The sequence below is a fragment of the Pezoporus occidentalis genome, unplaced genomic scaffold (assembly GCF_034315485.1).
Source record: "Pezoporus occidentalis ecotype Australia unplaced genomic scaffold, CSIRO_AGI_Poc_V1 ctg15, whole genome shotgun sequence".
Lineage (NCBI taxonomy): Eukaryota > Metazoa > Chordata > Aves > Psittaciformes > Psittacidae > Pezoporus > Pezoporus occidentalis.
Genome location: NW_026913316.1, coordinates 396,324 through 421,011, shown reverse-complemented (window position 1 = coordinate 421,011; position 24,688 = coordinate 396,324). Strand labels below are relative to the sequence as shown.

General features: G+C 37.8%; 1 protein-coding gene across 3 annotated transcripts in view; it reads left to right on the top strand.

Moving 5' to 3' along the window:
- Positions 1-24,688, top strand: part of TRIO (trio Rho guanine nucleotide exchange factor) — a 241,931-nt gene that overhangs the window by 157,309 nt on the left and 59,934 nt on the right. For all 3 annotated transcript variants that reach the window (XM_062610805.1, XM_062610806.1, XM_062610807.1), the window contains exons 27-34: positions 232-321; positions 2,180-2,272; positions 4,458-4,569; positions 6,532-6,722; positions 9,805-9,906; positions 12,139-12,281; positions 12,896-12,995; positions 20,979-21,222. In XM_062610805.1, the coding sequence (XP_062466789.1) occupies positions 232-321; positions 2,180-2,272; positions 4,458-4,569; positions 6,532-6,722; positions 9,805-9,906; positions 12,139-12,281; positions 12,896-12,995; positions 20,979-21,222 (1,075 nt within the window). The remainder of the gene's footprint in view (positions 1-231; positions 322-2,179; positions 2,273-4,457; positions 4,570-6,531; positions 6,723-9,804; positions 9,907-12,138; positions 12,282-12,895; positions 12,996-20,978; positions 21,223-24,688) is intronic.

The window sequence follows — 24,688 nt, the reverse complement described above, 5'->3', positions numbered from 1 at the left end:
TAATCCTGCATTCATGTTCGCTTTAGTATCTTTGTCTTAGTTATGAATAATCTACTTTGGCACACATTACTATTGTTTCCAGTCTAACTTGCCTGATGCTGCCAGCGTGAATGAGAGAATAGTTTTGTATAGTTCAGTTTCTTGAGAGAAAAGGTATGCTCTCTGATAACTGTGTAAAACCAGAAATGATGCTCTCTGATAACCTGTGAAAATTTGCTTTTTGTTTTGCAGGCAGACAAATTCCAAATGTACGTTACTTACTGTAAAAATAAACCAGATTCTACCCAGCTGATATTAGAGCATGCAGGAGCATACTTTGATGTAAGTATGTTGTGCCCATCTTAAAAGTGTGCCTTGGCAGCTTGAATCATGTACTTGCGGTTGTGCTGAGTGCCCAGTTTCTCAAGAAAATAAGAGTTTCTTGGTACTAATGCTGGAATTTAGTGCCAGCTTAAGAAAATCAATCTTACATCTCACATGGGTAATTGATATTGCTCAGTTGGTCTCATAAAGCTGTCAAATCAAATGTGAAAAGCTGCTATCACATATCAGAGCAGTTCAGAATGGGAAATGGTTTCTGGCAGCAACAACTGAGACATGATTCTTGAGCTCTTAGAAGCACATTCTGCAAATCTTAGCATTTTGATGTGCTTAGTTTGCATTGTGTGTAATAAGGATTGAAATCTTTGTTAAATTCTTGGAGCACCTCTAAATTGTAATTGTATATAACGGTAATTCAGTTGACTGCCATTGTTCAGAGCTGCTAAACCACCCACCTTGCTTATTCAGTCCCAAGGTTACTTGGTCTACATGTAATAGTCCGCTTAAGAAGGGACCAAATTTTAGCAGCTGTTAGAGGTTTTAGGGAGGAATTTGGGCCACACTGAATAAGTTTTGGTGGCATGTGTATTTACAGATTATTCAGAGCACTCCATTTTTGTTTCCTTCTCCACTGTGCTGAGCCACTAGCTGTGTAGTGACACCACAAATTTTGTTTAGAATTACTAGGAGGAGCAGAGGGAAGGACATAATAAAAAACAACAAAGCAAAAGATCCCTGAAGTTCTTGGGATTAATTTCAAAGGTCTATCACTGAGGAGATGGGGATTCTAAACATTGTAAAGTAAACCCTTTTTAAGACGCCTCCGTTAAACTTTCAGTCTTTGAAGAAGTTACAGGAAATCAGGCAGATATGGCAAAAAAAAAAAAAAAATCACAAAGGGCTCTGATAAAACTGTATTAGAAATAAGTTCTTGTGACCGTCTCCAAAGGAGCATCCTTTGATCCCTCTCTTTTCCAGTGTATCCAGAGCTCTCCATCCCCTAATCCACCTAAAGTGGATTAGAAGTATGAAGACCTAATTCTGTACACAGGTAACTTCAAGAGCTTCCATCGATACCACCACTGGGCCATGTGAAAATGACATGTGTATCCCATCTTGGGAATTTCTGATACTGTAATCATGGTTTGGAAGCACATAGTGGTGCCCAACTTGCTGTTTGAAATTGTGTGGTTAAAATACATCAGATACTGTGGTAAGCAGCAAACATTGAAGCTGTGAATTTCAGCCATGATCAGTACGTCAGATCTATACGTATACTATCTAATTAGCATCTAATTCTATTTTCCTCCTTTAGCTTTGTGGAGGTGATTCTTTTTTGTTTGTAAGTGGCTGTTTCCTTTCTAAGTTTGGTAACCTCTTTCCTTTAGTTAGAAAATGTTTCTTCATGCTCCCTCTTGTGGAAGGAAAATGCTTTCTGTGACAACACTTAAACTAGTATGTGATCCTAATAAACCTCCGCGGCAGCCTTCCTGAGATAGTCCTGGCTGTTCCCCAGAACACTGAAATTTGTTTTCTTTTCTCTCTTGGTAGTGACAAAAGAAATAGAGATTTTAGTTTAAAAATTAAAAAGACATTGCTGCATGTATTTAGGTTTATTAAAATGCTTCACAGGTACCCCTGGAGGTAATAATCTTTTGTTTGTACAAAGTGAGCAGGCAGATGCACAACACAACTGTTTGCTATGGCTGGAGTATCTTGTCATCCTGTCCTTTTTTTTTGTCTCCTTGCTAAAACAGAATTTGTAGTTCATGTATCTTATTGCATTATAGCCCTCAGAGCAGCCTGTATTTGACTGTTGGTGCTCACAGTCATCAAATGTTTGCTTTTTTTCATGTAGGAGATACAACAAAGACATGGACTGGCCAACTCTATCTCCTCTTACCTTATCAAACCTGTCCAGAGGATAACAAAATACCAGCTCCTTTTAAAGGTCAGTATTATTTCAAAGCTCTTCAACTAATTCTGCTTCTCTTAAGAAGGGGAGGCTCCTGCCAAAATCAGGAGGGTTGTTTTACTCTGCTGAGCTTCCAGCATGTTAAGCAGCCTCAAATATTGCTGCGATGCTTTTTAGGAGACTGAAAATGAAAGAAGGCATAAATAAGCAGCTTTTTGTTGTCAAAATAGATACCTGTCTACTAATGTGTACTTAGAAAACATAATTTGCATTTCCAGAGAAAAAAGTAATTCATGGCCATATAGATAGGTGCGTTTTTGTAATGGTTTCTGCAACAGATTCTGACAAGCCATGAGCTATGTTTATGGTATTAAGTAATATAAAACACATAGAATTTATAAAGCCGTATACTATAAAATACCTATAAAATGTATGTATGTGTGTGTATGTATATGTATATACATATATATATATATATATATATATACACACACTGAGACCTGTAGAGCTGTTGCACAAACAGTTGTTACTTGTAACGTTGCCTGGAAATATCAAGTAATAGCTTTTAAATAAACAAAACCTGTAGGTAGAGCTTTCACTCAGTGGACAAATGTCTTGTTGACTTGAGCAGCAGTGTTCTTGAATTGTACCGGCTCTAAGGGAGGTAGCATTGCTTGTTTTGTAATAGCTTCCCAAAAAATCACTAACTGATCTGTCTCTCCCAGTTTTACTTAAGAACTGCCATGGATGATTGTTTTTAAAGTTTCTGGAAAACACTGCAGCTATTTCAGGTAGTGTTGGATAGAAAGAAGTCTGTCGTTTTCAACTGAAACATACTGTCTGTCCTCCCGCTGCAGAAAGGTGCAACTGGATTCAATTATAACTTACAGAAGTACTCTAGGCTGTGCTGTGCTGTTTCAGAAATTTTTGACTATTGATTCAAACAATTATGTTTTTAAAACTAAATACGCCTTAGCCACTACATCATTGAAGTGATGGGATAGGTTGGTTTTACCAGTGTTTGTGGAGCCAGGTGGCATTGCTGCATAGTAAAATGGATTTATGCGGTGGTGGCTGGGGTTTTTTTTTTCATTTTTCTTTTTCCCTTTTTTTTTTTTTAATTTCCAATAAGAGGACATGTAAAACATAAAAGGATGGAGAGTCCGAAACTTGAATGGTTAACAGAAACATTTTACGGTTCTGGAAGTTCTACTTATTTTTCCAAATTGCATTGAAGCTGCTCACCTTCTGTGCCTCCTGGGGGATATTTAATTGCACTCACTTTTCTGCAGAGTTCTCATGCAAGATTTAGGTGTGATGATGTAGTATTTTGCTATAATGGCAGTATTGGCAGTCAAATAAAAATAGTGTAATGATGATAATAGTAGGAATCACACAGCTTTCTCTTTAAAAAGGAAAAAGGAATTTAACCTTTGGGAATGAATTAAGTGGGCCTTTTGAATAATAGAAGGAACATTATATGCCCTTCTGGTTATGTAAGTTACATTTTATCTTGATACTGTTCAAATGCTCAAAGGATGTGAGGAAATTTGAATATCAGCTCAGGTGCTGTTATGTTAATACCTGTGGGATGTTGAATGGACAGGGAACTGCATCGACCTAAATTCCGCTACAATAATTCAGTGTATTACGTTCTTTTAACTTCTGTCCATTAGTTAATGCTTCTTTGTATTCAAAAGTTTTGTCTGTAGGATGCTTTTAATGGTGTGAACACAGAATAGTGTAATTCATGGAATACATGAAACAGTGTAAATCCTCTTATCAGCGGTAGTATAGAACACATCTTTGGTGCAGTGGAGCAGACTGATATGGGAGGCAGGGGTCCTTTTGTGCTGTCCTGCTTTCCACCATCTTTACAACTTGGCAGCTGCATTGTTCTGGGCCTCCATGTAGTACTGCATCTGATATCTGCGTTTGCTTATCAGGAAAAATGTTGTTCTTAAAGCAGTTTTTTAAGATTTCTAATAAAGCAAATGATCTTACTTGAATTAGAGGTGGTTAACTGAAACCTTGGGCTGCTCCTTGAAGGGCAGATCATTGATAAATACTAAGTATGCTGACATGTCACCAGCAGAGTAAGAAGTTCAAATTGTACATGCCAAAACTGATTCTTTGCTTATTAGATGTACTGTTTGGTTGACTATTATATTAATGTAGGAATACATGATAATGAGTACTCACATCTGCTTATCTTTTTCAGGAGCTGCTCACGTGCTGTGAAGAAGGTAAAGGTGAGATTAAGGATGGCCTGGAGGTGATGCTTAGTGTGCCAAAGCGAGCCAATGATGCCATGCACCTCAGCATGCTGGAAGGTAGGATTCAAACTGGCTTTCCAATTAAGTTGTGTGCTGTAGGTTAACTTTATTATTTCACTGTATGTTGAAGATCTCAAGAATGTGAACATTTTCTTAGCTCTGGGGTTTATATTTTGTATACATTTTATTTACAGGTATGTAAAATGCAAACTTGTTTAGGAAAATTAATTGTGGCAGACAACTGTTACTTTTAAAAATGCTCTTTTATCCTGATCTGTATCTTTGCCACTGCAGATCTCAAAAATATATAGGCTAACAAAAGTTTTCCACTACAAGGATACAGACTACTACATAGTGAGTGTCCTTGGTGTCCTTATGTGAGGCGCATAAGTGTATTAGAGGAGAATTTGCTGATTTATGTATCAAATAATTGTCTCCAAGAAGTTTGTCGTTTTCACATCTGTTCACTGCCTATTCCATAACAGACTTCTGGTTGAAATGAAATGTATCTTCTGGCAGTAAAACGTCAGCATAAGCCAATTTAGCCTGAACCTTAGCCAGAACAGCATAATCATGCTCATGGCAGACAGTGAAGGTTGGATGTAATTGCTTCTTTGTGCTTGGAACAACTTTCTGCCAAAATCTGTTTTGTAATTGTCACAAATCGTGTATGATGCTGCCATCATACATTTAGTAATAAAAATGTTTTCCTTTGACATTTAAGTTTTTTGATAAAAACAGATCTGCCTTACCTTGCAGTTGCTGAATAAAGACTTTTATAAAGGTGCTTTTAGTCAATATTTCTTTTCTTCTTGTCTGCCTTCTAATAGTAAAATGGAACTCGTCATGGAATTCCCAGTGTTGTGAAAGTTACTCATCTTGGTTTGACGTGTGATAGGTGATCATGTGAATGCTCAAAATAAGCTCTCTTCCCTGTTTTTAAGCACTGTTGGTCAGTTTGTAGGATCAGTTCCAAATGCTTTGTCTGGAGATGGTGGTAGTATAGATGCTGACCAGATTTGGTAATAATTTAACACTGGGAATGCAACTGGAGAAAGTCCCAATCTTTTACATAAGATGGTTTTCTAACATATCATGACTGTATTTTTGGGTTGTCCCGTGTTAGACAAATATAGTGAGTGAGCACATTTCCTCTTTATGTCTCTGGAGGATTTTGAATTAACATCCTGAAGCAACGTTCCTCTGCTGCTGTCCATACTGTTGCCCTGTTTACAACAGTGAGAACTGCTGTCTTCTCAAGAAGGATGGTGCTCTTCTGTTCAGAGCATATTGGCAAGCAGTATCTATTTAAAAACCAGTTTAATGCCATTCAGAATCTGAGTATGGTAGACTAATTTCTATTGTCCTGGGTCTCTAAAGCTGTATTACACTGGGAGACCACTGTACCAATACAAGTAAAGTAAAAATGTTGATAATCTTTATTTTTATGTTATGTCTCAAGGTAAGCAATCCAGCTGTGTCTTCATTGTGTCCCTATGCTGGAGTGCTGATCGCATGGCAACAGCTCCAAGGTGCCATCTTTTTTTATCCCCTATTGAAGCATGTTTGTGTGCCCATTGCACACATGGTAGGGAAGGTGTACCACCAGCAAAGGTGGCATCTGGGAGCTTGCAGAACAACCTGATGTGCTCTCCATGTCCTTGCAAATTGCTCACTTTCTACAGTGACAGAAAGCTTAAATAATTTTCATCATGGAAGAGGTTACCAGAAGCTGACATACATAGATCTGTCACTTGTTGGTGAAATACTGCCAGAAGAGTTGATAAACTTCTTAACAGTTGGATCTCTAAATTTAGACCTAGACTTGAGCTACAGTTACATTTAGTATATTGCAGTGTTGAAATCAGGTCTTGTTTTTTGTATTGCTTCCTTAGAATCCCATCTTTTGCAAACTATATTTGGGGGAAAAAATCACATTACTTAGTAGAAGCTGTGCTTTTTAATTTCCTTATATTAACAACTGTTCATGGGGAAACTTTCTTCTCTCTGGCCTTTTAGGCTTTGATGAAAATATAGAATCTCAGGGAGAGCTTATCCTTCAAGAATCCTTCCAAGTGTGGGACCCAAAAACACTGATTCGAAAGGGACGAGAGAGGCACCTTTTCCTTTTTGAGATGTCCTTGGTTTTCAGTAAAGAAGTAAAGGACTCCAGTGGAAGGAGCAAGTACATCTACAAGAGTAAATTGTTTGTAAGTATGGGAGAACAACTAATCATATTTATGAAACTGTCTAGATTATATTGTGGCTAAACTCAGATGATTTAAATGTATATGCAAAACTTGAACAACTCTTGTAGTGCACTGAAAGAACAGCCTTGGAATGTGTAGACTGAATATTATGTTTGTTGCTTTGTCATGCACTTGAGGAGAAAGAGTAGGCCAAAAGCAGTTCCTGAAGGCTACATATCAATGTGCATCAGGTCAAAGGAAAATCAAGATTGGGCTGGACTGATTTTGTCTTAATTGTGGGTGTGATTGCTAGTTCTTTAAAGCTTATTTGTATGAAGCAGAAGAATGGAGTGACTTGACATGCTGCCTTTGTCTTGCTTGTTTACTACTGCTGTTGTAGTAATATTCATGTTAAGGATCTATTTTGGTGGATGTACTACACATATTGATCTGGAAAGGCAAGAACTCCTTGTTATGGAAAAGTTCATTCCAGAATGTTTACTGAGACTAGTAGCCTTATGATAATGTTTTGTAAATAAAATGATAGCTCTTTTGGCCTACTGAAAGGATGTAAAGATGGAAATTGTTTTTTTTTTTCCATTAAAAAGAAAAGTAAAAACTTTGCTCTTGCTTTCCTTGTCTGTAGCTTCTATGCTTTTAAAATACGACTGGAATTCATAGCTTTACTTTCCTGTCTTACTGGATGATTTGGGTGAGAGCAGTATTCACACTCCATAAATTTAGGTAGCCAAGTGAGAAGACAGTCTCCCATGGCTTGATCTTGCATCCCTTAGAGGCAAGATTAGCTTTTCTGCCAGACAGTTTAGAAGTACTTGAAATTACTTTACTTCTCAGTATCATGGTCTAAAAGAGTAATTCTTCTGTTGATCCTATTGGGATATATGACTAAATGTAGGCAGTATAAATACTGAGACTTTTCTCCCTGCTTCAGCTCCTTTTCCTTCATTCTTTTCCCCTTCCCACCTCTGTGTCCAAACTGGTAAAGCAGGTTAGTTCAAACAACCTCTTTTTAATGTATCTTACTTTGCATGTTCTGTCACTTCATTTCCAACACTTGGTCTTCTTCCTGATGTAAGGTAGCTAGCAGGTAACACAGCTGCAGCTGATTTGTTGATCACACCTTTTTTTGGTGCTCTCAAGAACTTGAAATACAGAAAACTTCTGGTGTACTGGAGGGTAGTATCAGCTGCTAAGGCATTATGTGGGAGGAGAGACGGAGCTGAAAAATCAGTCCTGTAAGCTTGTCATGCCAGTTCCTCTGGCAGAATGTAGTAATAGTTTCAGGTCTAGAGAAACTGCTGAAAATCTTGAAGACTCTCATTGTGCTTTGTTTTTAAAGTACAAGCATTCTTTTTGCCTTCACATCCTATTTGGCAAAATATCCTATAGTGCAGGTTGCTCCCGTAGCAATTCTTACAGCTTGCTCTTTAGAAAATGCTTTCATTGGGGTGTTGAAAGCACATGTGTTGATTAGAGCCAAGGATCTTTTTGCACGTTACCCTGTTGCCTGCCTCTGGAAGGTGGTTTTACAAAAGTGCAGTCCTTCTCTTTGCTTTGGGTATGGTGACCATCATGGTTTCCACAGCACAGGATACTCAGTGGCATGGTTTGCATTAGAAGAACACGTTAATGAACACCTTTCACAAGAGAGGATGTGTCCAAAAGCAAATGCCTAAGGAGGGCTATGGAAACAAAGCAAGTAGGCAAACAGGTTTTACTTTGCCAAAATATTTTCCCAGTCACCAGTAACTGTCAATTGAGGGGTTTCCTCACCTGAGTGTGAATTCTGTGTACTCAGTAACTCGTAATGGATTTCAGTTGTTCCATGTAAAATTAATAATATTCACAAGTGTATCAAGGCTTCTGAATTTACTACGCTTTAAAAAATGAAACGTGTTAAAAATTGTGCTGTCTTGCCCATTCAGACTTCATATTGGAAAGTGCAGTAGGGTATATTTTATTTGAATTACATAATGTAATGTTGATTTGTTTTACAAGCTTTTTAACATACACAGTAGTTGTTGGTGAGTCAGGTTTAAAATGTATCACAACCTTTTAAGTATTTCAATGAAGAAGAGTCTGTTTTAGTGAAAAGAGATGACAAAGCTGAAATGGGTTGAGTTGGGGATTTTTTTAGGGAAGAAAAAAAAATTCAAGTTGGCAGACAAGTGAGAAAAGAAAGAAATGACTTTTACTTGGGTATTGTGTATCCAACATCTCCGATAATAAACTGTATATGTGTTGGTGATGAATGTATATAAGGGGAAAAAGTACAGCTTTCAGTAACGTAAGAATGCTTAGCAGCTGTCTTCTGGAGTGAGGATTCTTGTAGTTTGAGCTGTATTTCTTAGTTTGTAATTTTTTTAGAGCAGGGTGTATATGAATTGTTAAACTGGAAGCCAGTTCACATGATTGAGATGTTATTCCAGTTGGAAAGTCAAAACATTTTGGATGAAAATTAGCTATAAAGGTCTGACATTAGAACATTCCTAAAGACTGATTGTTAATGTAGTTGTCCCACAAAATTCTCGAGGGAAACTACATTTCTGAATTATTTCATCTGTTTCAGAGGGAAGGAAACACATTAGGAAAGGATCCTTTGTCAGAAAAGAGATCAGAGTTTTGGAAGATATCAAGAGAATTCTTAAGCCTATCTTATCTGAGAGAAAACATAAAAATTAATGTCTTGAGTGTTCCCTGGAAATCAACAAGAAGAGCAGCCAACACTTTTTATCAAGTACCTTTTTTTTAGAGCTACAAAGCTTTTCTTGTGAAGTCAAAAAAATAAGCAATTTGGTATTGAGATTATAAATGCTATTGTTTATCATTGCTTTACAGGAAAAAGTGTTTAACTTGCAGTTTTTCCTTTTTTGATGAAACCCCACCACTGCCCCCAAAATAAAGTATCCTCTTGAGCATGAGTTAGCCTTGAGCCTTTAAAAATCTCTTCAAACAACAAAGCTGTTTATTTTAGAAAAAAAAGTATTTTAAAGCTGTATTTATTTAGAATATCAGCATCCCTTTGTGGCTGCTGAGAAAAAAAAAATGCCATGTTATCCTAACAAACTTTGCCTAATTCCAGACTTCTGAACTGGGTGTCACAGAACATGTAGAAGGAGATCCCTGCAAGTTTGCTCTGTGGGTTGGAAGGACACCAACTTCAGACAACAAAATTGTTCTCAAGGTAATTTTAGCAGATGTGCTTGTAACAGTGTATACTAACTCTTGCAGTGGTTGTTCATACTTGTAGGGAAGGCAAAAAGTGATGACTTACCCTGCTTTGAGAGGGACAGCTGCTGAGAGAATTTTTTTCTTTGTGTGTAAAGGATGAGTATATATCTAACTCGAGGCTTGACAGCACAGGGGAATCTGCATGATGTACTAACGGATTAAACAAACTTACTTTCAGAAATAAGAGTTGGGAGAGGTTTGATTCCATAGTCTTTCTACAGCTTGAAGACTGCAACCTCTATCTGACAGAGCAACTGATAGGCCGCAGACAAATCATGGCATCAGTGTTACATGTCAAACTCAAGCCATTGCTACTTGTTGGCAATGCTGTTTTTCATGGTCCGTATTTTATTGCAGAAATTGAAACACTTCAAAAGACTTTGTATTTCTCTGGACTACAAGTATATTTGAAGATACTTGCCTTTGGATGAGTGTATATATAATGCCTGTAAATTATGTACCTGAGAAAGGTACCGGTTCAGTAGCGTTCCTTGCCTAGCTAGGAGAGTAGCTAAATCCATTTTTCCTGTGACTCTAGTATAGAACCTGGGACTTACGGTTTCAATTGGAGAACTTTCTTGTAATTCCATAAGCAGCTAACAGGTAATTTCACAGACAGGCTGAGAAAGTTGGGGCTGTTCAGCCTGGAGAAGAGAAGGCTGCGTGGAGATCTCATAGCAGCCTTCCAGTATCTGAAGTTCATCTTCCCATTTCACAGAATCATTAGGGTTGGAAGGGACCTTTGGAGATCATCTAGTCCAACCCCCCTTCCAAGGCAGGGCCACCTAGAGCAGGTTACACAAGTTAATACATATACTGTTGAACTTATGCTTTCACGTACATTTTGCCACTATAGTGCCATATAATAATCCCAGTTAAAAGCAGACACTCAAATTTGCATGTTGGCACTTAAATTTATATGTTTTCTTAGTGCATTGCAGACTAAGAAGAGCTCACATTAGTTTTCTGACAGCAGTCAGTGAGTGCAAAGAAATAAAATGTACCATCACTGAATAATGCAATTTGTTCAGTCCTGATACTCCCATGATTTCACAGACAATGCTTTGCTGCCTGAAATGGTACTCCCAGGGTAGAGTAGTATAAGGGGTTTTATTTAACAGTTTTCTACGTAAGATCACTTTAAGGTGTTCCTGTTCTCTTCTTTGCTTAGAACAATTTTGTTATTTTTTAATTTTTTAGGTTTTGAAAGTTGGAAACTAGCAGTTCCTTAGTTTGTTAGTTGCATAAGTAAATTCCATCAAAACCTAAATAAAAGATGTAACAAACCTTTTGTGTTGGCTTCTTTCTTAAATGCTTTTCTTTGTAAAAGAAAACAAAGATCTTTTTCCAAACTGTTAATCTGTTCCTGCAACTTTCTCCATCCCTTTAGAATCCCTGCTTATTACATATTTATAGGCTATTAAAAATTTATAATATATATTAAGCCAATGACTTCAGGAGACAGCAGTTAAGAGAAGTAGGAAGTTATAATTTATTTGTTTTCTGGATCTGCAACAATGTTTATATTTAATAGCTTTTCAGATGTAGGGTTAGACTGGATTAAATAATCAGATGACAGGTTGGGCAGCTGGATAGCAAATCTTTTCCAGGGTGTCTTAAAAATATAGATGATACGTTGCAGGCAGTTATTAAAATACAATCTCTAACTTAGCTTTCTGCTTCCAGATATGTTTCAAAAGTGGAAGGAGTAATACATGAAATATGTTGTGAAAGTATATGTCTTACAGTATAAGTTATTTCTTTCTTTCAGTGTTAGTAGATTATTGGATAAAGTTACAATTGACCTAAAAAGTAGCATGAGTTTAAATTACCAATGTTCAATCTGTTCTTACTAAAATTCTGTAAATAAGTCGATCCACCCCTGTTTTGCATGAGATACCTACAGGGCTTTAACCTTCAAATTATGAAAGAGGGGTCTGAATCTAAATGAAAATGTTTTTTAAATGAACAATATTAATGATGTTGAGAAGTGTATAGTAGTGTTGGCAATTCAAAATGAAGACAACTAGCTTGAATTTCCTTTTCTCTGTTCAAGTTTTCAGAAATGATTTACAAAGTCATTCTTTATGCCTTCCTGTCTGTGTTTATTAGCTTGACTGTATGTGTGTATCTTCTCAACTTTAATAGTCTGTTGTGGGGGTTTTGTTTCTTTTGCATATCAAAGGCATCCAGTATAGAGAATAAACAGGACTGGATCAAACACATCCGGGAAGTGATACAAGAAAGGACTATTCATCTGAAAGGAGCATTGAAAGAGCCGATCCACATCCCCAAAACCGCACCAACAACAAAACAGAAAGGAAGAAGGTAAGTAGTATTTGAAATAATCAGAGATCTCTAAGAACAGAACAGCACTCTTTCCTCTGTAGTATTAAATTTCTAATGACTTTTGGTGAGTTGCACAAAAGAAAGAGTCATTTTGGCGAGCTTTATCTTGTAATTAATTTCCAGTTTCCTGCAGTGCTGAATTTGTTCAGATTTCTGCTCAGAACAGTACCTGACTTATGTACATTCAGCCGTTACAGAAGGGGTTTGGAACTACAGTATAGGGTAGCCATACATTTTAGATTTTTACAATTTTTCATGTGTAATTCAGGTCCTTAGTTTCCTTTTAGGGAACTTAAAATGTGTGACTGAGTGTTCTGCTTGCTAGCTTTGGTAAATGGCTATGCAAGTTTCTTGCCATAGTGCTGGCTGGTTGGTTATTGCTTTAATTCTACATGATGTAGACTTTGAGCAAACAAATCTGTTCTCTTAAAGCATAGCACAGTGCTGAGTATTTGGTTATTGTATCAGTTAGTTTGGCTGGCTGGTGTCTGTTGGCACACTGTCCAGGTGCCACTTACTTAGAGTTGAAAGTAAGTAACTAACATATTACAAACACAGTGTAAATATGGTAATGAAAACTGAATTATTTGCAGAGACGGCGAGGACCTGGACAGTCAGGGAGATGGTAGCAGCCAACCTGATACTATTTCAATTGCCTCAAGAACCTCACAGAACACGCTAGACAGTGATAAGGTAAGTTTCCCAGGTGTTACTCTGCTCTGAGAGCAAGCGATTCATCCCTTAGTGTGAGTTTGTGCCCAGGATAAGCCCTTAGTACCTTCAGAGAGGAGCCATGGAAATATTCTTAAAAATAACTGCATGCAATAGAGAAAATATCTTAATGGCGAGCAGGAATGATAGTTTAAATCTAATAGGTCATGAAGGAATTATGTTTGTTCCAAACTGAAACCACTTTGATCCCCTCTGTTCACAGTTTGTTCAAAGATTTGACCCAGTTTAGAAAGAAAGCTTTATTTTCCATAAAATCTGATACTTATGCACAGAGTTTTTCTTGATACTGGTCTCGTACTTTCTGAAAGCATATCATCTGCTTTTTGTATTGGCTTGAAGTTGATGGTTGCCACATGAAAAGTACTATCCAGTGTTCATGGGTTAGAGAGTAAGGGTGTTCACTTTCTGCATGAGATCTGGTAGAAATCACCATATTAAAGGGGAGCAACAGACAACACTATCATTTGATACTAGTGCTAGTGTTTCCTTTCCTTCATCTCTGCCTATAGATTTTGGCTGGGTTATCCCATAAAGGTAACTCAGCCAAAGTTTATCATGGGTGGAAGGCATTGATAGTCATCAAAAGAATAAAAATTCTTATAAAGCACATGTGTGTTGCTTTGGAATTGAAACATTTCTGACAAGTGAGAGGTGGTGCGACCTTGGGGGGAGATAGAGATGGATAATAGAAGTTTGTCAAACAGAAGAATGAATAAAAACATTGAAGCTGCAAAGCAAATTACTTGAAAATGTGGTTAGGGATTTCTGGCCTATTACCTCATTGGGTAAAATTGTTCTGATGAGACATTCAAACTATGCAGGTAAATTACCAGTATATTACAGGGCAGCTAAGAGAATAGGTTTTCAGAGTAATATTTTGACCATTCCCATCATTATCCAAAATAGAGTTAGTCTATTTTTGCATGTCACTTAAACTCTATGGTTTGATTATTTTTTTTTTCTTCCATGTAAAGTGGAAGACAGAAGGGAAGTGTTAGGTGCTTAAGGTTGATCCTGTGTTTGTTAAAAATAGCCTATGTTTTGACCTTTTGCGTTTGTACTGAAGTTGGTCTGTAGTTTTGGTGGTGGCTTCTTTAAGGATATCTGTGAGGAAAAAGTCTTTTGAGGGCTATTTGCTGTTTTATTCTTTGCATTCTTGGCTATTTAGTGACTTACCAAAATTGCATTGTGTATACTAGCAAAGGTCATTTTTTTATGCGTTCTTAAGAGTTTAGGTAACTTCCTCCAAAGTAAGAAATGCTGTCTCTGATTTCCATGGTTGTTGACTGAGATGTCAAACTGTGTGCGCTCAGCCTGGCTGGACTGTGCTAAAATTGAAATGGAGATGATGCAGTCCATCTCTGCCATGCAAGACCATTGCCCCTCTTCACTTGTTGGCGATGTGTTTACCGGGGAATAGCATGGATTGTTCCCTCTTGAAATATGGTAATATTTCATGTATCATGTGAGAATTGATAAGAGTTGGCCAACTGAAATGCCCTCAGGATTGTCTTCCAATCTGACACAAGGAGGAGTCTTACCAACAACCTGTTTGACAGGAGCTATTACTTAAAAGAAGGAGGAATGGAGATCACTTGTAAATATTTTCCTGACAAATTAAGTTTTAAATTTGGTTAGTGAGCAGAATGTTGTTATTGAAGTATTTTTGAATTCTTACATTAGTGTATTAAGTTTTTGTTAGACTTTTCTTTAACAAGAAAAACAAACTAAAAACTGGGACACTCTGGGTTTTATTTGTGGTACATACAATGCGTGGCCAAAGAAGGAATTTACTGCTTGTGCACTTTTTAGAAGTGTGAATTAGCAGAGTAGCTTTGGTTAATGTTTCTGTTACATGGTTTGGTTTGTTAAGATTCCTTATCTGTTTAAAAATTAATAAGGAATAGTTAACAGGCAAAAAGCCAGTAAAATCTGTAGGATTTTTTAACATTCTTGCTGAAGTTCTCAAGTTTGTGTTGAAAATTCATTAGCTGCAGTCCATTTGGAAATTGACTGTTTTCTCTGTCTAAAAGCTTGAAGTACGTATGGATATTGTATAGAGTAAAACAGTTTTACGGATTTTATGTACTGTTGATGTAGTCAGCCAAATGGAGCAGTGGAACTCCTCGGTCGAATTTGGAGCATATTGCAAACTGAGCTGGGATTCCACATTGAAAAACACAAAAAATATCAAGTAATTTAAAACAGAATTAATCAATTGGTAAAAATGTTTAGCACTGTATTATTTTTTATGTCATTGCTGGACATTTTTCTGTTCACATGTATCCTCTATTGTGATTAAGAAAAGACTACAAATACCAAACATGTCATAATAATCAACAGCCAAGTAAAACCATTCTTTTATTTTCTCAACTGATTCTTTTAAAATAAATGTTTTGGTTTGTAGTGCCACGTTGTTATGCAGGGAGAAGATCAAGAGTGAAATCCTTTATCTACAACTCAGTGCTCTTTCTCACACCCTCAGAGATACACCGTGAAAGAACTAAAAATCCTTAGCCTTAGTAGGAAGTGGTTGAGTATTGTTCAGCTGAGCATCTTGTATCCTGTTTTCTGACATAATTGACATATAATCTAAGATCATAGAATAGCTTCACAACCAGCTTTTTTCCTCCCCACCCTGGCTTTTTGGGTTAGAAACTGTAATTTCTGATTCTTGGCTGCACTGTTACATGTTGCTTTTCAGAAATGACTGGGATGATGCAATAGACCATATGTTTATGAAGCTGACATCCTTCCCAGCTTTGTGTCATCTGAAAATTATATTGGAAGGTGGGATTAGAATTCAGAATCATCTTGGCAAATGGGACAAATTAATTGGCAAAATATCATGCTAATTAAAAAGGAACATGTTTGAGCTTATGTGAATAGGTGGAAATAGATAACTAGTAATGAAAACAGTAAGATTATTGAACAGCTTTTGAGAAGACAATCTAGAAGATAAAGAGGCTCACAAGCTGTTTATTACTTTAAATGTAGTGCAATTACAGGAGAGTGAGGGAGTAGCAGCCCTGTATTGGCTTGCAGAAGTAGGTTGCTGAGCTGCAGGATGCAAAGTCCTCGTTCTTTACTCAGCACTTGTGAGGCCTGCATTAGATACCACATCCAGTTTTGAGTACAGAATTTTAGCAAATTAGTGGTCCATGGAAAGAGTTCCAGGGGAAACATAGCTTCCAAGGCAAGATAAAGAGTTGGAACTAACGATTCTAAAGAAAAAGGCAGGTCTTCAAGTGTGTAAAAAAAAAAAAAAAAAAAAAAAAAAATACTACACAGTTACAGAACAGTCTTTCAGTGGATGAGATCAGAGGTTTTCTCTTTATCAGAAGTTTGCAATAATTTATTTTTTTTATGGGTATGAAAATGTGAAATCTGTGAGAGGAGCAATTGTGAAGGCTGGGGAATCTCTATAGCTAGAGATCTTTGAGAACAGTTTGGGTAAATGTTAATAGTGGGTCACATAGATGCAGCTGATCATGCTCTAGCAGAAGAGAACGAATTGGACTAGGTAACTTAAGATCCCTTTCCAGCCTATTTTTAATATCATAGCATATGTCTTCATATTGTGAGACATGCTAAATACATCCATAGCACTGACCCATGATGAACTATTGGAAGGTATAATGGAGTACAGAGTGAAATAGAAAATTTTCTGACAGGGAGATTTCTAGCCTATCAAAGCATCTCAGTTTTCTAAGTACTGTTATTGTCCCCTTCGCAATAAATATTTTGACCATCACTTTTTACAGCATTCCTTCCATTCAACTTCTATAGCTGTGTAGCCAGCATTTGAGGTGGCTAACAAATAAAACAGATGATTGACCCTTTCTTTCCACCTTTCAGCAGTTCCTAACCTCAGAGCTAGCTCTGATTTTAGCATTGTCTTTTTAACTTGATCCAATGCACAGGAAATGGGGAGGCTGAAGGACGCAGTATAGGTTTGATAGATTTTTACATGCTTGTATTAAGTGACCTGGTAGAAACATGAAACAATGTGAACTACTATTTTGGTAGTTGAAAAGACGGGAGACTTAGAAGAAGAGCTGTTACAGGTTGTTACCTTAAGTAGCAGAAATCATGCTAGCTGCTGTGGGTGGTCAGTGGAGCAATATATTAGTTTTAAGAAATTGTCTTTTGTGCCCAGCTGGTAACACTTTGTACTGCTGTCTATGTGAAGTTGTATTTCATTCTCATGCTGCTTTAAGCTTGTGTGTAGTCCTCTGGAAAGAGGACTGAAGCAGCAGGAGACAACCAAGTATTTAGTTCAGCCAGCTGAAGAGAAAAGGTTCCCATCAGTAGAAAGAAATGCTGGTAAAAAAACAGACATTGCTCTAACGCCTCTTTTCAGAGTCAGAAACCAAGTCTTGGGCAGCTACCTTGTCAAAGCAAAATACACTTTATTTGAGATAGCACTTCTGTGTGTCTCCCATTTCTTTTCTCGCATAGTGCACTTGTTTCCATTTTAAAAGGGGATTAAAGATTTTCATACTTGAAATAATTGGGAAATCTTATTAGTTGCTATCTTTCCTTTTGCTTCTACTTGATGTAAAATAGCCATGGGGTAGTAAGTTTAATTTGCAGTTCTGGGAGGAGGTTAGATGGCCTGATGTAAAGGCTGTTCTAAGTAGCAAAACTCTTGTCAGTGGTGATGCTCCTAGATACTGGTGGCAGGTGAGCTCTTGGTGTGTTGTCTCTGACTTCAGCAAGCCTACACTAAGTACCTATTCAGCCAGTGAGTGTATTACGGTTTTATTTTGTCTCTCTACAAGTGACAGTGATTAAAAGGCCCAAGAGAGATGAACATAGATGGTTAACATTTATTTAGCAACAGCAAGACACCATGTCCCATGATGAGCTGTTTAATTAAACCTTGCATCTTTTTTAATCGGCGGTTCTATTTCTGTCTGGCTTTTGTTTCTCATCTTGTCTCTGTCTCTGCAGTTTCCATGTTTCAGACATAGCCTCATTTATTTTTATCATGCATGATTAATTCAGTTTACATAAAGGTTTTCTTGAGAAGGATGGATAAAGTATATAAAGCCCTTGTTCAGCCTAAATTTGGATTTAGATGGTTTGAAATTCTATTCTTTTCAGTGCAAATCGTTCTCCCAGTTCTGCTGCGCCTCTTGCTCTACCCTCCAGCTAGCCTAGAGAGCCTTGCCAAAGCTGTCCAACAACAGCTGTTGAGCAATGTGCTTAATCAGAGACACTCCTTGCTGTCCAACTGCATTTAATCAGTGTGAAAGATGAGACTGCGTTCAGAAAGTGCGTTATGGAGAGAAAATGAGCAATGAAACAAAGAGGAAAGCAGCACTTCCTAACCATTGCGGTTGCAGGGAGAAAGAAGGGTAGTTATCCCAAAGGAGGGGAAAATTGGTAAATGCTTTTTTTGGGCAGTTCTCCGTAATGATGTTCTCTACCCAACACACATCTACATCATCATTTTCAGTATGTAGGAGCAGAGAAATCACACCCCAAGTTGCATGTATCAGCAGTAGTGCATGTTTGAGGTTGGTGTGTAACTAACAATTGCATGCAGGATGCGTCTTACATGCTATACTGACATGTGATTGAATATTGAATTTCAGTGGAATACTGACCAGCTAGGATATCTGATTCCCACACAGTCTGAAAGACTAAGACTTTTTTTTTATACTTTAGTAGTTTCTGACAGCCACTTACAGCCTTTGTTTGTGTTTTCCTGTAGATTAATACTATATATAATACTGAGGGAACATAAAATCTGATAATTTTTTTTTATTAGGGGAAGGCGAAGAAAGGATATCAATATTAAAGCCAAAAACATGCAGCCATTGCACTGGTCACAAAATGTATTTTAATCTCTCTTTGTAGGAAGTGAAGGGTCAGAAAAACAAGCAGAGCACCAAAGCTATGCTCCTGTTAGGTATTTAGGAGAAAATACAAAGACTACATGCAGTTTCTGGAAAGTATCAACTTGTGTTGTGGTTTAACAGTCTTGGTGTTTGCACTGACTGGGATACGAACTCTCCAGGGAAAAATTTGGTCTGCATTGGGCACCTTGTGAAGTCATACTTTATCAGCTTTTTTGTTAGTCCCCATCAGGCATACAGATGGTTTCAGTTGTGTCTGAGTTTGTCTGAAGAAAGCTGTAACATAAATCAATACCAGAAAACAAGGGAAGGCTCTTTACTTTTTCTCCTTTGTCATAGTTTTGCATGGACTATAATACAATATGGGAAAGAGTTTTAAACTCTTAAATGGGATTTTTTTAATAAGAAAGTTTCACGTTTTGAAGATGTGCAAACATTCCCCTGTAATTTGGGTATTTGGGAAGTCTGGAGAGATGTAGTAGCAGAATTGTGATTAATATTTAGCTTGGACCTGAGTGCCCCTGATTTATCTTCCTTAGACAGTGGATGTATGAGGGTTTTCTGCCTTTCTTGGCCCTTGCATTCCCCAAAGAAAATTTTTCTTCTTTGTATGCAGACACAAGCAAGGGTAGCCAGTAAGATTAGCAGGCAAATACCATGGGAAAGCTCTGGAGTTACTGCAGACCATCTGCTAGGAGTTATGTCCTGTCGTTTGTTGCAGGCTTGAGGAAGAAAAGGTTGGAATTAGCCTTTGAGTCTTACTGGGGTTTTGCTGGTTTTGGCATTTGCTTTAAAATTCTTGCTTGATAACAAATAGTGTTATCCTAGAAAAGTTCCTATCTGGTGCTTCAGTTCCAGGCTTGTAATGAAACCAGTAAATAAGTAACATTGCACTCTCTTATCTCCTTTTCCTAACATTCATGGGATGTAGCTGCCAGCTATGTAAGAGCCTAAATGTAATAGTCAAAAATAACGTGGCAGGAACCGTTCAGTATCTTGGTGTAGCGCATGCTATTATATTCACTGTAGTTGGAACTCACAGCATATTTGTCTTCCTTTGTCTGTGTTGAGCATTGCAAGATAACCCCGCTAAATTGGAGTTTACTGGCTTGGTCCAAAATGACTGAATTCATAGAAGTTGCATACTAGCTGACATCTGATATGAATGTTGCACTGAAGCAGCCTGAGCTATAGAAATACTCACGCGCAAAAAACTGAAGTAGCCTGGAACACCATTGCTGTACGGAAGGAGAAAGAATTCCCAGGCTGTTTGCTTAAGTTGTATGGGACCTCTGGCACTGAGCAATCTTGGGAACTTTGCAACATTCTGATAGTAATTTTCATTTCATGTCAAAGCAGATGAAAATATCAAAGAGGGAAACTGAAGCTTAGGCAAAGTAATTCTAATGAAGTGTTTTGAAGAGGAGGAGGAAAAGCCCTCAGCTTGCATGCTTTTAATTCAAGTTTGTGTGTTTTCATTTGGAGAATCAGTAAAAATGTGAAAGTTGTGAGCCTGTGTGGATTTTCTAGAAAATAGTTAAGTATTCAGGCTTCTTATATGAAGAACCTTATGCTGATTTTTGTATGGTGTGTCCTTAATGATTTTGTGACCTGCATGCATAAACTGTGAGTGGGGTGGGCAGTAAGCTCATCAAAAAAAGGACCTTCTTTCTGCCTTGAATTCTCAAGATAACAAAGCTCATGAGTGACTGTATTTAAGTAATATTGGGGTTTTGGTGCCTATTATCAACCATAAAATATATTCTGAAGCAACTGCTACTTCAGCTTTCAGGGTAAGGAGCAGTCTAGCAAGAAAAACCGCTTAAATCCTCCGCCCAGCACTGCCACAACCGGTGTGCTTTGAACATAGGCAGAGACAAGCAGAGTTAGAAATCAGTTCTAAAATGCCAGAACTGCCTGATTTTGAAATGGGCTCTTGATGTGAAAAGTCCCAGGAGCTTGCCTTCTCATCCAAAATACAACTCCTGCCAGGAATCCTAAATAGGTAACAGTGTGTGACGGATGGCTCGATAACGAGCATTCATCTGGCTTCTCCCCCTTGTTTTTCTCCTCACAGTTGTCTGGTGGGTGCGAGCTGACGGTGGTAATCCACGACTTCACCGCCTGCAACAGTAATGAGCTGACAATCCGCCGTGGGCAGACAGTGGAGGTCCTGGAGAGGCCCCATGACAAGCCCGACTGGTGTCTGGTTCGAACCACAGATCGGTCCCCAGCTGCAGAAGGCCTGGTCCCCTGTGGGTCCCTCTGCATCGCTCACTCTCGCAGTAGTATGGAGATGGAGGGGATTTTTAACCACAAAGGTAAGAAATGATGGAAATGAAGTCTAGTAGTGAGCAACACAAGTTTGGGGTAATGGGGAGTACTGTGCAGATGGGAATTTCGGTGTTCTTACGCTGTTTTGGTTTCTAGTTTTTAATTCTTTAAAAAACAATGCCTTTAGTGACTTGCAGCCACACTGTCTATTCGAAACTAAGCAGTTGACAATTCTCAGTGTTAAGTGAAAATGGGGCTTAAGACAAGGAAGAGATATAAGCAAATCATGTCTTGGTGAAGAGAGTTAGATATAATGTTAGATCAAGTTGCAGTGATAGGAAAATCTGTACCTGTCGTGTGCTGAAAAGGGGAGGGAAGAAAATCTCCAGCATGCATTATCAGTGGTTCCTGAGAAATCCTGCAGTAAGAAATTATGACAGCATCAGGCTCAGAGCTAGTAAAGGGAAATGTACACATCCGTTTGCCCTGGCACAGGAATTGGCTATTTGGACTTACGTATTTTACTTAACTGAGTTTTCCAGAGTAGCAGTGGCACGCACATCCCTTTTTCCCAGAGCAGCTCTGAAATCTTACGTTGTTTTTTCAGATGTGTGAAAGAATGTACCCCTGAAGGGTGCAAGAAGAGTCTGATGATTTTTTGAAAGTTTTTAAGGTTTTGGTGTGCTGCAGCCCTCTGGATCTCTGTTACTAGTGAAAATGCTTCCTTGCTTTACTTGAAACTACTTGAGTTCGCAGCCTATGAACAGAAAGCACTATGAATTAAAAAGGAACACCAGAAAAACAATTCATCAGGAGGCGTTTCATCACAAACTGGAGGAAAAGATGCATTTAGAAAAGCTGGTTATTGTGAGTAACAAGATTAACAGGAAAGTGGTGTTTGGGAAAACTTGGTCTCCAAAACTCAAACTACTGGTTTTGGAGAGTTTTCCATAAATATAACCACAATTTTTTCAATATTTCAGCCCATCCCAGCTATCACATGACAATTTTCCCCATTTTTTTTCAGACACTGTGTAAATATGCTTGGCTAAAAGAGGAGAGTGGTTGTGTTTCTTACATTAGGAGTATGCACAGCAGGAACTTCCTGAATGCACGGTGACTGAGGGGGAGTCTGAAAGATTGAGCTGTATATTGGAATACTTTTTCATCCTCTTGTGTCCTATAAGAATTTGGATAGCAAAAGTTTGCAGTTCTGATGGTAAAATTGGAAAACATAGTTGGGTATCACTGAAACATTTCTTCCTTTGGCTAGGGGTGAAATCATGGAAATGTCAAGAGGAATTATATTTTTTTAACAGCACAAAATTGATAAATCCAATTTCCTTTGGAGCTATGGGACTTCACCTTTGAATGCAGAGAATTTTATTAGGAGAGGCAGATTGTAGTGGATAATATATGTTGTATGAAGATCGTTGAGCCTGTCAGACTCCTAAGGGACGGACAGAGTTTGTTTTATCTTTCAGAGGTTACTTCTATTAATCAAACCAGTGGACAAAACCTGTATTGCTTTTTTTCCATTAGTGTGTGTTTGTGAAAAAATGGGGCAGAGCATTGTAAAGTTGCTTTGTTTCTCTTTGACATGTTTCTTTGAAATAAAGAGCATTAATTAATTACATTAATCATGGAGACTGAAGAAGAGAAGGCCATTGCTAGAAGGATCGTGATTTGCAGGGTTGAATGCAGCCTTAGCAGTGACTTCTGTCCCTGCTTCTGCCACAGGCTTCCTGTGGGATGTAATGGCATGCTGTCTAAACCCCAGCTGATAGGAAGCAGCTGCTAATAGTTTATTCCCACATTACTGGGTGTCAGACTTTAGGAGCTGGATGTTTGATTTGTAAAGTTTTCGTGCCTGTGACTGAAGTAACTGTGAACTGTTGTGAACATGCAGACTGTTATATAATTTTAAGTAATCTGGGGTGGGTGGAAGTGAAAAAAACCCTGACGAACTTTAGACAGGGTACTTGAAACCACTGGATACATTTGACTTCAGTCTTTACGTCAACTTTCTATTGCTTGAATGAGGTTGATAATGTTCATTTCACAGAGGGACTACAAAAATTAAGCAAAATTAGTGGAGTGCTCTGATTTTATTTTTCCCCCCATAGTGAAAAGTACCTCAGACAATCCCACAAAGCAATTACTCATTCTCAAGTGCTGCATTTGATTAAAGATGTTTAAGGCATTGGGGAATATGATAATCAGAAGAATGGAAAAATAATTAGATCTTCTCAGAATTGTTCATTGTGGACATTGATTGAGGTATGAATTCCTAAAAAATAAAACAGAACACAACCCTCATAACAAAGAACAAGTTAATGACTTACATAATTTAAGGCAGACCATGTGCTTGAGTGGACAATTTTTAACTGTTGTATTTCCTAGATTTCTGGTACTTGATCCTGCAACTCAACTTTTTAATACAGATTTTTTTCTTTTTTCCCCCTTTTTTTTGGCCATAGTTCAGTGAAACTTACAGAGTTTTTTAATGATTCAACTAATTAGGATATTGCTCTCTATAGTTTGTAAGTTTAAAAATGTATGTCATATGTGAGGCTCACAGTGTGAGCATCAGCTCTGACTAGTTCTGTATAGTTCATGGGCTAAGCCACATGCAGTAGACACAAGTCTGGAATCTCTACGTATCTGACATCTCAAGCTGTTGTGAGAGTCTCAGGGAGAAAGGCTTTATGTAATTCCAAAGGAAAAAGGGAGGTGATCACCATTAGAAGTGGTGGGGGTGGCTGTTTGGATGCTGAGTGCTTAGCCTGTACAAATGGCTTGGGGAAGCAAAGAGTTTTGCCCTCCTTTTGGTATACCTGGACCCTACAAATTTCATCTTTTCAACAGTGTTTGTCAGTACCATTTGCTGTTTTGTCAGTACAGGTTGCAAAGCCACAGCATATCAGATGTGAGGTTCAAAGTTTTGAAATCACAGACCTCTTCTAATTTATAGCTGGTTCTTAAGTTGTGTGAAACCACATCTCATCACTGAGTAGAGAAGTGTTGGGGGATATTTAATGCCTTTAATCTGAAATTATCATCCAAAGTAGGGTAACAAGAAAGATTATTAAAGCAGAAAGTGTGTTCAGTGGAGCCTACTTCTGATAGCTCATCTTGGTCATTCCTCGTCTGTCCACATATTCTGTCAACCATGAAAGGTAATGTCATTTTATTCTAATGTTAGAAGACAGCCCCAGAAAATGACCCTCATCACTTGCCTGCAAGCGTATTACTTGTCCTCTAAGAATGTGTATTACTTTAAATATCTAACCAGTATTGGTGGTTAAAAAAATACATCATTTACACTGTCTTCAATCTCTAAAATTTTATTGTAGTAAAGGTGACAAGTATTTTCCTAAGAGGATGGGGAAAGCATTACACAGAAAAAAGATATTCACTAGTGGATAGTCATTTAGGGGAAGGGTTGATTTCGAGTTCCAGACCTCTTGCTTGCTCTGCTTGATATCAGATCTAATTTTGTACATTATCTGG